Here is a 16706-nt window from a genome sequence, read left to right on the forward strand (position 1 = left end):
CCCCCAGCAAATCTTCAACTGTGACGAGACAGGGCTCTTCTGGAAAAAGATGCCGAGGAGGACGTATATAACGGCAGAGGAGAAGAGCATGCCAGGCCACAACTTGTTCAGAGTGCCGGCGATAGCTCGCCTTCTCTTTGTGGAAAACACGGTGAGATCCTTAACATCCAACAACTAATGGGACGCAAACGGGGCGCCCAGTTTAGCGGTACACACATTGATGAATCACCCTGCCTGTGAAACACCGACATGACAGGTTATAGCTGGGTCGGGATTCAAACCCAGGCTGGACAGTTTAGAGTCAAGTGTGCGTACCTCCAGTCCAGGCCATCCTGCCAACTTGTATGCTGCATACAGGTGAAATATAAAGCGTGAGATATTTATATATATATATATTTTTTTAAATTGGTGTGGTTTTTGGCGGGCTGGAACGGATTAATAGCATTTCAATGCATTTTAATGGGAAATTTAATTTGAGAAACGAGCAAATTGAGTTACGAGCTCGGTCACAGAACGAATTAAACTCGTAAGTCAAGGTTTCACTGTATATATATATATATATATATATATATATATATATATATATATATATATATATATATATATATATATATATATATATATATACTGTATATATATATATATATATATATAAAAAAATATATATATATATACTGTGTATATATATATATATATATATATATATATACTGTATATATATATATGTATATATATATATATATATATATATATATATATACTGTATATATATATATATACTGTATATGTATATATATATATACTGTATATATATATGTATAATATATATATACTGTATATATATATATATATATATATATATATATATATATATATATATATACTGTATATATATATATATATATATATACTGTATGTATATATACTAGGGCATGCCCGTACTATATATATATCTAAAATTATATCCCCCCCCCCTCTATTTACATGAAATGGTTTGGTCCGGTGGCAATCCCCCCCTCTATTTACATGAAATGGTTTGGTCCATTCGCAAAGCCAAAGCGAACGGCTTGCGAGTACGGTGACAATCCCCCCCCTCTATTTACATGAAATGGTTTGGTCCAAAGCGAACGGCTTGCGAGTACGGTGACAATCCCCCCCCCCCCCCCCCTCTATTTACATGAAATGGTTTGGTCCAAAGCGAACGGCTTGCGGAGTTTGGTAAAGAAATCGCCATAGCTCGGTAACTACTTCTCCGATTAATATGAAACCTTGAAAAGGCACATCCTCGGGTCCCCAGCAATATACCTGGCAAGTTTAAAGTATATCGGACCCGTGGTTGTCGAGAAACAGCGGTCACAGACAAACATACACACAGAGATTACTGGAATTATAGATACTAGGGCATGCCCGTACTATATATAAGCTAGGACGTGCCCGTACGTGGGTGCCCGTTCCTTGCCAAAAAAAAAAAAAAAAAAAAAATTTGTGTAGGGGTGTGTGTGTGTAAACATCCTAGGGCGTGCCCGTACGTGGGTGCAAAAAAACATGCGTGCAAACAACAACAACAAAAAAAACTTTGAAACCACGTGGCAGTAACGACCACAGAACCCCCCCCCCCCCTCTATTTACATGAATGGTTTGGTCCATTCGCAACGACCACAGAACCCCCCCCTCTATTTACATGCAATGGTTTGGTCCATTCGCAACGCCAAAGCGAACGGCGAACGGCTAAATCGCCATAGCTCGGTAAGTACTTGTCCGATTAATTTCAAACCTTGAAAAGGCACATCCTCGGGTCCCCAGCAATATACCTGGCAAGTTTCAAGTATATCGGACCGGTAGTTGTCGAGAAACAGCGGTCACAGACAAACATACACATACACACATACAAACACACAGAGATTACTGGAATTATAGATAGATATATATATATATATATATATATATTATATATATATATATATATATATATATATATATATATATATATATACTGTATATATATATATATATATATATATATATATATATATATGTATACACACACACAGACTTGGCATTTAATATGGAATTTTTTTTTGTGGGGGTGAACTTACTTTTCAAGATGTCTTAGAACCAAAAGTTCATTGGAATTATGTTGAAATTATTCTAGATTTTGTTAATGTGACCTTTAAAAGAAACAAAAACCACATTTGACATTTCCAAACAAATAAATTGATCCTTGAAAGTGATGTAAACTGATATCAAACTCAATTCATGGACAGTACTGTGTTAAACTTCTGTACGTTTTCCAGAAGTATCTCTATTTTGCACATTAGCCCAATTTTTTTTTTTAAACAAAAACAAAAGTTGAATTACGACTGGGATTACGGACAGTAAAATTACAGTTCAGTACTTGGTGTAACCCCCACAAGCATTCAGGAGAGCACGTACACATCGAGGCATGCTGTTCACGAGATTTGCCAAGGTTTGGACAGGAATCGCTTGCCATGCAGTGACAATAGTCTGCTGCAATTCACGCGCAGAGGTCGGCTGCTGGTCCAAGTTGTCGATTTGACGCGTTAATTCTGCCCACAAGTTCTCTATCGGATTCATATCCGGGGACATGGAAGGCCACTCCATATGCTCTACACCACGGTCAGCAAGAAAGTGTTGGATCATGCGAGCACGATGAGGTGGTGCATTGTCATCTTGGAAGACAAAGTTTCCTCGAAAGGCTGCACGAGCAAATGGAAGCAATGTTTCTTCCAGAATGACCCTGTACTTGAACTGGTTCAGGTTTCCATTCAGAACAACCAGGTCAGTTTTGCCCCCTGCATGAAAAGCAGCCCAAACGGTCACTCCACCACCTCCAGCTTGGACTCTTGGCACTATACAATCTTCGTTGTGGGCTTCATGCACTTGTCTGCGCACTCGGACGTGGCCATCTTGATAGACCAGAAATCTAGATTCGTCACTGAAGGTCACGTGATTCCAGTGTCCTGGCTGCCATTGACGGTGCTCTCTGGCCCACTGCAATCGGCGCTGGCTGTGTTGTCTGGTCAGGCGTGCCTTTCTCAGGGGACACCTGGCACGATAGCCTGCTTGAACCAGTCGTTGGTTGATTAGCCTTCTGGATACAGGCACATTTGTCAGTTGCTGCCACTCAGCCCCTAAGCCGATTAGCTGACTTGGTATGGCCATTGCAGACTAACCGGTGCAGCTGGCGTTCATCTCTCCTTGTGGTTCTGCGTGGACGTCCTGGCCTCGGTATTGGAGTAGGGACACCCCTCTGAGCATTTCGTTTCAGGATCTTTGACACCTGACCTTGAGTGATGCCATACTGCCGAGCAATAGCACGCTGTTTCATGCCAGAATTTCGTAAAGCCACCACTCCATGACAAACAGCATTGTCAAGTTGACGGACCATCTCCAGAGGCAGCGGCAATAACTTTTGTAGATGTGCAGCAATTGTTTTCCACTAATACAGAACGCAACAACCCTTATATACCCGATTGTGAAGCCAATCGTCAAATGTACCTGTCCTTACATTTTGTCATGCCACCTGTGATATAATGCTGTTATTGACTTCTTGCTGCGAAAGACAATCAGTGACATGGTTCTTTCAACAAAGACATCACCGAAGGGTAAAAGAAACTCACCAGATTGATATACTGAGTTCAGAAAGTAAACCCAAGTCAAGGAAAAAAAAAAAAAGTGTGTGTGTGTGTGTGTGTGTGTGTGTGTGTGTGTGTGTGTGTGTGTGTGTGTGTGTGTGTGTGTGTGTGTGCGTGCGTGCGCGTGCGTGCACACCTTTTTTTTTCTTTTTTTCTTTTTTTCCAAATAACACACAATTTTCTCAATTAGTTGAAATTGACAAAAGTATTTGGTCTCCACAATTCGTTATTTCACTGTCAATATTACAGAACCTTTGTTTTGGATTTGGATATATCCTTTTCAATCAGAAAATAAAAACGAATGGCATTGACACCCTGAGACTTAATATTTGGTAGCACAGCTTTTGGATAAAATAACCTCAGTCAAGTGCTTCCTATAGCCATGAATGAGCTTTCTGCACCTCTCTACTGGCAGTTTGTCCCACTCTTCTTGTGCAAACTGCTCCAGTTCTCCCCGATTTGAAGGGTGCCTGCTCCCAACTGCTGTTTTCAGATCTCCCCACCCGTGTTCAATGAGATTTCGATCTGGACTCATTGCTGGCCACTTCAGAACAGTCCAGCATTTTGTCTTGAACCATTCCTGAGTGCTTTTTGGAGTGTTTGGGGTCATTGTCCTGCTGCAAGACCCATGACCTTCAATGGAGACACAGCCTTCTGACACTGGGTTGAACATTGTGCCCCAAAATTCCTTGGTAATCTCCTGATTTCATGATGCCATGCACACATTCAAAGTACCCAGTGCCAGAGGCAGCACAGCAACCCCAAAACATCACTGAACCTCCTCCATGTTTGACTGTAGGGAAGGTGTTCTTTTCTTTGAAGGCTTCATTTTGTTTTCTTTAAACATAGAGATGTGTTATAAAAAAGCTCTAATTTGGTCTCATCTGTCCACAGGACATTCTCCCAGAAGGATTTTGTCTTGTCCAGGCATGTTTTGACAAACTCCAGTCTGGCTTTCTTAGCAGTGGGGTACTCCTGGGTCTCCTACCACAGAACCCCATTGAGTTGGCGAAGGATGGTGCGAGTTGAAAATGATGAAGTTTTCTCTTGTGGCCACGTTCAGGGTGGTTGGCTGGAGTTCCATGGTCCTTACACTTCCTGATAACATTGCGTACGGTGGACACAGGAACATCAAGGCCTCTGGAGATGAACTTGTAGCCTTGAGGATTGTCCATGCTTGGCTACAATCTTGTGTCTGACCTCAGACAATTTTCAGGTTTTCTTTCTTTTCTCCATGCTCATTGTGGTACACACAGTGGCACAAAACAGCAGAATGACTTTTTCTCTATTCAAACCGGTTGAATGAGTGATTTTTATATTGTGGGCACCTGCAACTCACCACAGGTGAGTTCAAATCCAAAGTAAAGGAGAATCACCTGCTTGAAATGTAATTATTTCTAACAACTTCTAAAAGGTGCCAATAATATTGTCCGGGCCATTTTAGGATTTCTGTGTGAATTAAGCTACGATTTAGTAATTTTTCAGCTTTTTTTTTGTTTTGTTCCACTGCAAACCAAAGAAATACAAATGTGGATACCAAAATATTTCTTAATTTCATCAATTTTCTTGGAGAAATGGTGCATTCTTTGTAAGTGCAAGGGTGCCAATATTTTTGGCCGTGTGTATGTATGTGTATGTAGCTACAGCAAGATAATGTATATGTATACGCTACCGGTCAAAAGTTTTAGAACACCTCAATTTTTCCAGTTTTTATTGAAATTTACGCAGTTGTTGTTGCGATCATAATGTTGCTGTCATAATGTGGAGAAAAAGGCATTTAACAAAGGAAAACAGACAGACCATTATAACCCTTAAAAGTGTAGGTCTTTCCTTTGGAGAAATTGCAAAGAAAGCCAAGGTGTCAGTGAGTACATTTTCCTACACCATCAAAAGGCACTTGGAAACTGGAGGAAACTCTGACAGGAAGAGGTCTGGCAGACCCAAAGCCACAACAGAATCGGAAGACAAGTTTCTGAGAGTCAACAGCTTGGGTGATAGGTGGCTCACAGGGCAACAGCTTCAAGCACAGCTTAACACTTGTCGAAGTAAGCAAGTCTCAATTTCAACTGTGAAGAGAAGACTTCGAGCTGCAGGTTTGACAGGTCGAGTGGCAGTAAGAAAGCCATTGCTAAGATGGCAAAATAAGAAAGTCTTGCCTGGGCCATGAAGCACCGCCAGTGGACGACTGAAGACTTTAAGAAGGTCTTATGGACCGATGAATCAAAATTTGAAATCTTTGGTTCATCACGCAGGGTTTTTGTATGCCGTCGAGTAGGCGAAAGGATGGTTCCTCAGTGTGTGACACCAACTGTCAAACATGGAGGAGGAAGCGTGATGGTCTGGGTCTCTTTTGCTGGATCCAGAGTTGGCGACTTGCACAGAGTGACTGGCACCCTGAACCAAACGGGCTACCACAGCAGTTTTCAGCACCATGCAATACCCCCTGGTATACGCCTCGTTGGTCAGGGGTTCATCCTACAGCATGATAATGACCCTAAACACACCTCCAGGCTATGTCAAAACTACCTTCGAGGAAAAGAACAAGACGGAAGGCTTCAAATCATGGAATGGCCAGCACAGTCTCCAGACTTAAACCCCATCGAGCTGGTTTGGGATGAACTGGACAGAAGGGTGAAAGCAAAGCAACCTACAAGTGCAACACATTTGTAGGAACTTCTGCAACAATGTTGGGAAGAACTTCCCGAACAATATTTGATTTCAATTGTAGAAAGAATGCCACGAGTGTGTTCGGCGGTTATATCTGCAAAAGGTGGCTACTTTGCTGAGCGAAAAATTTAAATTAAATTTTGTTAAACAAAATGATTCTATGATTTCTTTTTTATCTTCAATTGTTTATTTGTTCTATGCTTAATTTCAGAGTACATTGAGAAACAGTCCCTGGTGTTGGGCTAGCGGCTAGGGTGCCAGCTTAGGATCCAAGGATCCTGGGTTCGAATCCCGGTCGATCGCTGAATTGGCGCCAGGGGGGTTGACTCAGCCTGTCATCCTTCCGAGGTCGGCAAATTGAGTACCAGTACACTGGTAATTCCTGTTTATCGTAACAAGGCGACAAACAGGGTTGGCGGCAGGAAGAGCATCCGGCCGTACAACATTGCTTCAAAAAGGGGACCAAAAAACAACAACAACCACGGTCCCCGAAAAGACCAACCCCCGCTTTGCGGGGAAAAATGGCCTCTATAGGGTTTTTTTTTTTTTTTTTTTTTTTTTTTAAATTGAGAAATTAAACCGTAAATTTCAATAAAAACTGGAAAAATTGAGGTTTTCTAAAACATTTTGACCGGTGGTGTATATATATTTATTTATATATTTATATTTATCTCTATATTTATATTTATTTATATGTTTGTATTTATTTATATATTTATATTTATTTATATATATTTATTTATATATATATTTGTATGTTTGTATATTCATTTTGGTAAAATGTTCATGGTCAGTGCATTCATTAAGTGTGGATTATTTCACCCTCGATCATATAAAAGATTTAAACACCACATTATGCATGTAATTTGTATGTAAATGACCTCAGACGGAATAATGCCCAAATAATATTCAGCATTTTGTTTTTGTATTTATGTGTTGACAAAAGAGTCGTTTCAAATGCCAGCTTGTGATTGTGAGATTCTGACTTGTAGTTCTTGGCCTATTCTCTCATCCGCTCTTACGCTCTTCACGATGTCCTGTTCCATGGCTATTTCTCCAGGACTCATGCGGAAATGTCACACACCTGTCGGGGCACCATCAGCCTTGCGGGAGCGTACATTGACACGGAAGACTCGTGCAATTTTGTGGTGTCGAATGGTGGCACCCAGGTGTACCACTTGAAGGCCTCAACTGAAGTCGAACGGCAGCGCTGGGTGACTGCCTTGGAACTCTCCAAGGCAAAGGCAAACCGGCTACTGCACGCCGAATCTGGTGAGGACCTGATGCTTGCATCCGGATGTTGATGGTTCAGAGGTCTTGTAAAGGCCAAGGGACAAGACTTTTGCTTTCTTTCTTGAAATTTTGTGAGATAAGAGTTCAAATCTGTGTTGCTGCTTTTGCATTTTAAAAAAAACCCCCAGAAAAATATAATAAACTCACAAACTTCAGCTCGTGCTGTACCCGAAACGAGTTCCTGAACCTAACTCGGTGAGTCGCCCTTCCATGCCGAATGCAGTATCGAATGTTGGCACCATTCCTCAAGCTGAGTTTGGCTGTCAACTTCCATATTTTCCCATAGAAGTGGAGATTTTCCCACTACATAAATGTCCGTGCATTTCTCTCTGCACCAGAGAAGTATGTATATAACAACGTGAGAATATAATACTCACGTTATAAATAACTGACTGATCATGGAAGCGGAAAAGGTTGGGTCGGGGGAGGAGGGCGTTTCTGTACCAATTTCTGCTCTCATTCAGTGGTGACCGTGACCAAGATACACTTATTTAAAACAAACAAGCAAACAAAAAAATTTGCAACTTGTTTGCCTTTTTGCAAACTTGTCTGAACCGATCCGGGACCCGGCAAATATTTTTCAAAATTACTGAGCCGGAGCTTTTGCTACTGGGACTGGCTTCGTCCCATCACTAACTTCAGCGCATGTGGCATACGTCTGAAATAGCATTTTCAGATATTCAAAAGTAGTGCAATTGAGGGACAGGTGGTGGCAGCTTTGGAGCTTGCAACAACAGCCCACATGAGTATGAACGTGTCATATATGTATGTTGTGCAGCAATAAAAAAGTGACGTACCGGAAGGGTAGGGGAAGGGGATAAATCACACGATCGGGAGCAAAGGTGATTTATTGGATGCGACTTTGGATGAGGTACCTTTTCAAAGTGCCATCAATGATTATGCCGTCATTCAAACGGGTGTTGAGCGTGGGCGTCGTGTACCAATTATTTGCCACTGGGGATTTGAGATCCAATCGGGCCTTTCACAAGAGTGGGCCTTTTCACTCCTTGCATTCCTGGGGTTTCATGCAAAGCAGTCGATGTTTCGGGTTGCTTCGTTTGGAGCGAACTCTTGTAGCTCTAATAATTTGCTCATCACTTTCGACTTTGGGAATAAATGTGGGCAACTCTTGGTGAGGTTTGAGCCAGTTAAGCTGACCACCTTTTATGGGTTTGCTCACTGTTGGGCACTAGAGGGCAGCACTTATTAAGTTCTGGATGTTCTTTGTTCTTCTCTATCCCTCATTCAACAGATCTCAAAAATTGCATGTCGCGTCATCAGCCTCGGGTGGGGATGGGGTTTGTAAATAAAGCCACTTACACAGGAAATACTGCTTCTTCACCTCAGAAGTGTTCTGATGCATGCAGATGTTCTGAATATTTGTTGGGCATGATGTAAATGGAAATAGGTCATGCAATAAAAAAGTGGTGCAACATATAAGATCCTGATTTGATGATGCTAAAACTGACTGCATGCCGACCAATTATACATGGCACATGTGTAAACTCTCCCCCCAGCCAATCCAACCCGACCCTATCCTGCGAGATAACCATATAAATAATTCCATTCCGATTTATTCTGTTTTGTTTTGTCCCATTCCTGAGAAGGGATTTAAATACACGTAAAGTGAATTCATGCCGTCTCGATACAAGGTGACAGGTAAACCGGTCGGTATGAATGCAAAGTTTAACCCTGATCCTTTAAACTAATAATGTAGACACCCCATTGGTAGGTAATGGGGGACATGCTGTTGCTGTGTGCACTTTTTGTCATCCATGTTGTACACAATTTAGACCATGGCAGAAGGCATGCATCCATCCTTCATGTATAATGCAATAAATAAATCGCCAATAAACTCACCCTCCCCCCCCCCCCCCCTCTTAAACCCTAAAGCTAACCCTCCTAATCCAAGCATGCAACACATTCTTCTGACACATACCATTATGTGGGCAGTGTACAGTGCATTCAGAAAGTATTCAGACTCCTTCACTTTTTTTCACATTTTGTTATGTTGCAGCCTTGTGCTGAAATCGTTTAAATTCATTTTTTCCCTCATCAATCTACACTCAATACCCCATAACGACAAAGAGAAAACAGGATTTTAGAAAGTTTTGCAAATTTATTAAAAATAAAAAACTGAAATATCACATTGACATAAGTATTCAGACCCTTAACTCAGTACTTAGTTGAAGCAGCTTTGGCAGCGATTACAGCCTCGAGTCTTCTTGGGTATGATGCGACAAGCTTTGCACACCTGGATTTGGGGATTTTCTGCCATTCTTCTCTGCAGATCCTCTCAAGTTCTGTCAGGTTGGATGGGGAACGTTGGAGGACAGCCATTTTCAGGTCTCTCCAGAGATGTTCGATTGGGTTCAAGTCAGGGCTCTGGCTGGGCCACTCGAGGACCTTCACAGATTTGTCCCTAAGCCACTCCTGCGTTATCTTGGCTGTGTGCTGAGGGTCATTGTCCCGTTGGAAGGTGAACCTTCGGCCCAGTCTGAGGTCCTGAGCGCTCTGTTTCATGTTTTCATTAAGGATATCTCTGTACTTTGCTCCGTTTATTGTTCCCTCAACCCTGACCAGCCCCCCAGTCCCTGCTGCTGAGCAACACCCCCACAGCATGATGCTGCCACCACCATGCTTCACCGTTGGGATGGTATTGGGCAGGTGATGAGCGGTGCCTGGTTTCCTCCAGACATGACGCTTAGAATTGAGGCCAAACAGTTCAATCTTGGTTTCATCAGACCACAGAATCTTGTTTCTCACAGTCTGAGAGTCCTTTAGGTGCTTTTTTGCAAACTCCAAGCGGGTTTTCATGTGTCTTTCACTGAGGAGAGGCTTCCGTCTGGCCACACTACCATAAAGCCAAGATCGGTGGAGTGTTGCAGTGATGGTTATCCTTCTGGAAGTTTCTCCCATCTCCACACAGGATCTCTGGAGCTCAGCCAGATTGACCATCGGGTTCTTGGTCACCTCTCTTACCAAGTTCCTTCTCCCCCGATTGCTCAGTTTGGCCGGGCGGCCAGCTCTAGGAAGAGTCCTGGTTGTTCCAAACTTCTTCCATTTAAGAATTATGGAGGTCACTGTGCTCTTGGGGACCTTCAATGCAGCAGAATTTTTTTGTAGGCTTCCCCAGATCTGCCTCGACACAATCCTGTCTCTGAGCTCTGCAGGCAGTTCCTTTGACCTCATGGCTTGGTTTTTGCTCTGATATGCATTGTCAGGTGTGAGACCTTATATAGACAGGTGTGTGCCTTTCCAAATCATGTCCAATCAATTGAATTTACCACAGGTGGACTCAAAGCAAGGTGTAGAAACATCTCAAAGATAATCAAGAGAAATGGGAGGCACCTGACCTAAATTTCAAGTGTCATAGCAAAGGGTCTGAATACTTATGTCAATGTAATATTTCAGTTTTTTCTTTTTCATAAATTTGCAAAACTTTCTACAATCCTGTTTTCTCTTTGTCATTATGGGGTATTGAGTGTAGATTGATGAGGGAAAAAATGAATTTAAACGATTTCAGCATAAGGCCGCAACATAACAAAATGTGAAAAAAGTGAAGGTCTGAATACTTTCTGAATGCACTGTATAAGCAACTGACAGCTCCCTCAATTGCTCCAGAAAATAAAATAACCCGGGTTCCATGCATGAAGCAAAAACATACCCACCGCTTATAATTGAAAACGCCTTACTGCACACTGGAAAACGTGAGGACAGTAACACTGAACTTGTAAAGGGTGGGACTTGTAATGTCCGCTTCCACCTGGAGGTGATGCTACATAATACACATTTGCATAGAGATTTGCGTCCTCCCTTTCCTTTTTCTGTTTTCTGTAAAAACATGGAGAAAAAAAAAAGTGTTTTTGCACCTTTTTTGTGTAAAGCGGTAATGTTGGCCGATTTCCAAGCTGATGGCAGATGACTTTGAGCAAAAGAGAGGGTGAAGAGAACAGAGAGAGGGTGTGAAAGAGCGGCAGAGCAGGATTTTAGGACCCGTGGGCTGATGCCGTCTGGTCCAGTTGCAGAATCAGAGTCGAGGGTTGACAAACTTCTCCACTTTGTCAGGAGAGAAGGTCAGAGTCCAGGAGCAGCTGGGTATGACTGGGTACGGTGGGTACAGAGAGAGAGACGGGTTTGGGACACAAGATTTTGAGGCAAACACAGAGGTGAGGCGTTCAGCTTTTTCACGTGTGGAGTCAGCTGTAGCCGTTTGCGGTAAGGGAGGGAATGGAAGGGGAACAACCACCAGAAACGGATTTGACCAGACGCCACCAGGATTTGGAGGAGGGAGACAGGTTTGAGAGTTCAGTGTTGAGAGCAGTATGGAGATAGTATTTCATGGCTCTCCTGAGGGTAGACACACACTTGTTCCGGGCTTGGTGAAAGGAAATGAGATTGCCTTCCAGGAAATTAAGGCAAGTTGTTTCAGGGCAACTGCCTCACCACAAGATTCCGTGTACCATGGACGGGAGGAAGGGTATGACAACTTCAGACAAGATGGGATAAATCTGTGCATGAGAGATCAATTTACTTTGGAAGAATTTCCAGGATGAGTTGATGTCAGAGGCGGTAGAGATGGGAGACCAGTCCAGATGATTGATGGCTGCTTGAAGACCATGCCAGTCGGCCTGAGTGAAATGCCAGACTTGTCGACGCTGAGTAGGCTCTCTGTGAATGGCCAGAGATGTCTACTTCAACAAGCACATGGTCAGATGAACCGATTGGAGCAGAAGAAGAGCAGCTGAGATCCGTTGACTGAGATCTGAGTTGGGAAATTGACAGATTGTGTCAGTCCCAGTTTGTTGCAGAAGTCCTTTGCTTCGGTGCCATGGCTGGAGTGAGTGTTACCCACAGCCAGCTGGCATGATGACAGTTGAAATCACCACATATGAGGAAGAGAGGGTTGGGATGAGTGGATAGAAGTTGGTCCATGTTGTCAGACAGCTAGATGTAGTTGGAGTCATTACTGTTTGGTGGACAGTACAACACACATATCAACAAAAAGTCTGAGCTGAGAGGAAGTCGTAGCCAGAGGTACTCCTGGGGGTGAGGTGGAGAGAGGGCAGTGCAGGGAGAGTGGGGAAGAGTTTTTGATAAAGATAGCAACCCCACCTCCAGAACGAGGCTCAGGTGTATCATACCTGAGGAGGGAGTAGCCAGGGAGCGATATTAAGGAATCGGAGACATCTTGAAGGAGGAAAGTTTCTGTTTAGCAGATCAAGTCTGGTTTGTCAGAAGCAACCTGTATGGAGTGATCAATCAGTGAGTCAGTTTGAGTGAAGGCCCCGAATGTTTGAGGTCCATACCTTTAAGGAAGCGGAAGGGGTAGCATCGGATACAGGACAGGGGGAAGGAGGGTGGGGGTGGGAGAGGGGTAGCATAAGATGATGAAAAGTAAGAGGAGGAGGAGGTAGGGAGAGCTGTTAATGGTGTCGGAAATTTCAGAAGAGCTAGGAGAAAGGGAAGGATGATGAGGACAAAAGGTTTGATGGTGATTGGATGAGGCACAGTGGGGTGTTGTTTGAGGGGGTGGGGGGGGGAGGCTGAGCGAGGAAGAAGGTTGGAGGAGATGGAGAAGAGTTGGAAGAGAGAGGAAGTGGGGAGGAAGATGCTCGAGGAGGAAGGGTGAGAGGGGAGAATTGGAGAAAAAATGGAGATTGGAGAGATTTGAAGGATTCTTGATTCTTCATTTATTTATTGATTGATTTCTTGAATTGGATTGTTGATTCGATCCCAGTCCTTTCTGCATTTGAATGATTGATTGATTGAATTTATGGATGTTCCCAGGAATAACTCCCATACTGTGTCTGATATACTGTGTCAACTGATTTGTGAGTACACTGTTTGAGATTTATGGGTATCCCTGAATATTGGGTATCCACTGGTTGTCGGCAGGATTTTGTGAATGAAGTAGTAGTTTGGTTTGTTTAAATAATTTTTTCTCCAGATTTATTGTCCAACTAACCCATGGCCATCAGGGTGAGGAATTTTCCATTTGGTGGGAAAAATAAAATCCTGAAAAGACGTTTGTGTTTTTGTTTGTGTTTGTTTGCCGACTGAGCTTTAACTCCGAGGCGTATACTCTATTATGGCGGTCGTGACACCGGCCTATCGGTGGAATACAAAATGTAAACTGTTCAGCCTGGCAGAAGTATGCCCTCTATCGAATGCCGTTCTAGTTCTTGATAGGATTTGCCACCATCTGCATGAGCATTAGCACCCAGAGCAGTCTAGCTTTACACCAAAGAGGTCATCCATTGACTGTATCCTTGATCTGTGGGTCCTCATCAAATGTAGGTGAGAGTTTCAGCAGGGGCTGCTTGCAGTCTGTTGTTCTCCACAAAACGTTCAAATTCGGTGAATCGGGATGCCTTCTGGAGGATAATCAGTCTTTGTGGGGTGCCACCAAAGCTGATTGATCTGATGTCTGAACTATACTCTTGTACTGAGAGTGCTGTGAGGTGTGGTGCTTCCATCTCTGACTTATTCCCATTTACTGGAGTTTGTCAGGGGTGGGTACTGGCTCTCACATTTTCAACGCTTGTTTGGACTGGATTCTGTGTGGGATCTTGGTCGTGGTATTAATTTACCATGGTCGTGATACTAATGTCTCCAGATGCTGCGAGCCAGAGATCGATAGATGTCTGGGTCGGGCCTTGGCAATCATGGATTCATTGGACCATACGACTATGATGGTGCTGTCGGTATTCATGCAGGAGAATGAAAAATCTGAGTCTTTAAGTCCTTGGTGCTTCCAGTCTTGCTCTACAGATGTGAGACTTGGACTCTGACAAAGGATCTGAGACAAAGACCTAGCTCCTTTGTTGCCAGGTCTCTTCAGAGAATCCTTGGCTTTTTCTGGTTGGACTTTGTGTCTAAGGAGTGTTTGTTGAGAGAAACTCAGATGAGATTTGTTACCTGTGTAGTCTGTGAGCGTGAGCTGCTGCTGTATGGCTGTATGACATGTGGCTCATTTTCCTGACGCTGATCCTGCTCAACCAGATTCTCTCAGCAAGGGAGTCTTCTGACTGGAGGAGGCCAACGGACTGACTGTGCCTCATGGTTGCAGCAGGTTGATCGGCATGTCAAGGAGATGGGGATAATTTGGGAATGTATGCAGTTGACAAAGATTGCAGCACAGTTACTTTCAAGATGAGTGGCTAATATAATTATTTCCTTGTTGAGTTTTTTTTTTTTTGAAAATGTAGCTCTGATGGTTTATTGCATGAGACTCCTTGAAAAGGCCACACAATCTCTTATTGGTACTGCTTGCATGAGGGGAGGGGGGGGGGGGGGGGGAAGATTTGATTGTTGAATGAAAACTTGTGGAATTATTTTTTTGGAATCGGTCTTATCTCCACTTGGATTTCTATTTTGTTTTTATGCCTCCGTCCCCAAAGGTGGCCAGAGGCATTATGTTTTTGGGTTGTCCGTCCGTACGGGCTAAACCTCATTTTCTCAGCAACCACATGTCCGATTGAGACAACACTTTCAGGGCAGGAGTGACACCCATGTAGAATGTTTTTATGATAATTGTGACTTCACTCATGTGGTATGGCAGCCATCTTGGATTAAACACAAATAATTTAAAAAATATTTATCGGAAACTGTTGAATAGAAGAATTTGAAACTTAGCACATTGTCAAGTACTCCCAATGGGGGGGGGGGGGGGGGGGGGGGGAGCATGATAATGATATCATTGGTGAAGTGGTATACCGGCTATAAATGTTTTAACCGAATGCCTTATCCTAAAAATATTCCTGGTGTTGGCTTAGCGGTTCGGGTGCCGGCTTGGGATCCGAGGATCCTGGGTTCGAATCCCGGTCGATCGCTGAATTAACGCCAGGGGGGTTGACTCAGCCTGTCATCCTTCTGAGGTCGGCAAATTGAGTACCAGTTCACTGGTAATTCCCTGTGTGTCGCAAGAGGCGACCAACAGGGTTGGTGGCAGGAAGGGCATCCGGCCATAAAACGTTGCTTCAAAAAGGGGACCATGGTGCCCGAAAAAGGCCAACCCCTGCCCTGCAGGGAAAAAATGGCCTCTAAAGGTGGTTCATTCCTTATCCTAAAAATCTGGAATTGCATGCTCATGATCAATGATTGGAATTGCATGCTCATTTGGGACTTCCGTTTCCGGTCTTGCTGGCGAGGGTTCGTTTATTCTCAGCTCTCCACGCTCTCGAAGTTAAGTAATTGTTCCCATTTGTATTTTCGTTATAACTGTATTTATTTTATGGTGTATATATTGTCTCCTGACGAAGATTTTCGGTGCAAATCTTTCATACCTGTATTGAAAATCGTGTTAATTCGTGTCGTGTCTTGAGGCCTTGTACAGTGTACATTGTACAACCTTGAGGCTTTGTTTTTCTCTCAGCGGTCCGTCGTTTGTGATCCAATAACTTTCGTTCTCTGTTTTCCCAGTCTTTTCACCCCATAGCCTACTTCCTTATGTAAATCTCAACTCAAAAAAAACAAACAAAAAAAACATTTCCTTCTCTGTTCTCATTCGTTTATTCATTTTTATTCGTTCGTTCGTTCTTCGACCACGTGTTTCTCCCCCATTTCCCCAGATAGATTGTCAAATTTCAACTCGTTCTTTTATCGTCCATGCGTTATTGTTTGATTATAGTTAGTTTTGGTTTGAATTTCCTGTAACTTGTAATTAATTAATCGTGTTCTGCTCCTCGTGTGCGGCCTTGTAGTTGTACCACCGTCGGTGTTTGTTAACTTAAGCGTGTTTTGCTTGGCTCTTAGTTTTTTCCCTTCTACCCTGAACATAATACTCTGTCTAACGTTCTAAATCCCCACTCCTCCCCCCCCCCCCCAACCCCAAAAACAAAACAAAAAAAACCCAAAAACATTTATTTTCCTTTCTCCACGTGTACTGTTGTCTCATCCTGTATTTTCTGTCCAGGTGTGCTGTTCCCCCCGCCCCCATTATCTCCTTGCCATCCACCGTTTGCCCTGTTCTCGTGACTCGTGGTGGTCCCTCTCGGCTCTCCCCCCGTTAGTATTTTGTGCATATAAGATTGTTCACGGTTCTGTTTAAATATTATTTAAATATGTTTAACCTTTCCCCTTCAGTGT

The 16706-nt window shown here is 43.1% G+C and overlaps 1 protein-coding gene across 4 annotated transcripts in view; it reads left to right on the top strand.

Annotated features, from left to right (window-relative positions):
* The window catches only part of OSBP (oxysterol binding protein), a 191531-nt gene that overhangs the window by 5912 nt on the left and 168913 nt on the right, over positions 1-16706 (top strand). For all 4 annotated transcript variants that reach the window (XM_078768327.1, XM_078768325.1, XM_078768326.1 and 1 more), the window contains exon 2: positions 7384-7595. In XM_078768327.1, coding sequence (XP_078624453.1) covers positions 7384-7595 — 212 coding nt within the window. The remainder of the gene's footprint in view (positions 1-7383; positions 7596-16706) is intronic.

The sequence above is a fragment of the Myxine glutinosa genome, chromosome 14, assembly GCF_964187855.1.
Source record: "Myxine glutinosa chromosome 14, kmMyxGlut1.1, whole genome shotgun sequence".
NCBI lineage: Eukaryota > Metazoa > Chordata > Myxini > Myxiniformes > Myxinidae > Myxine > Myxine glutinosa.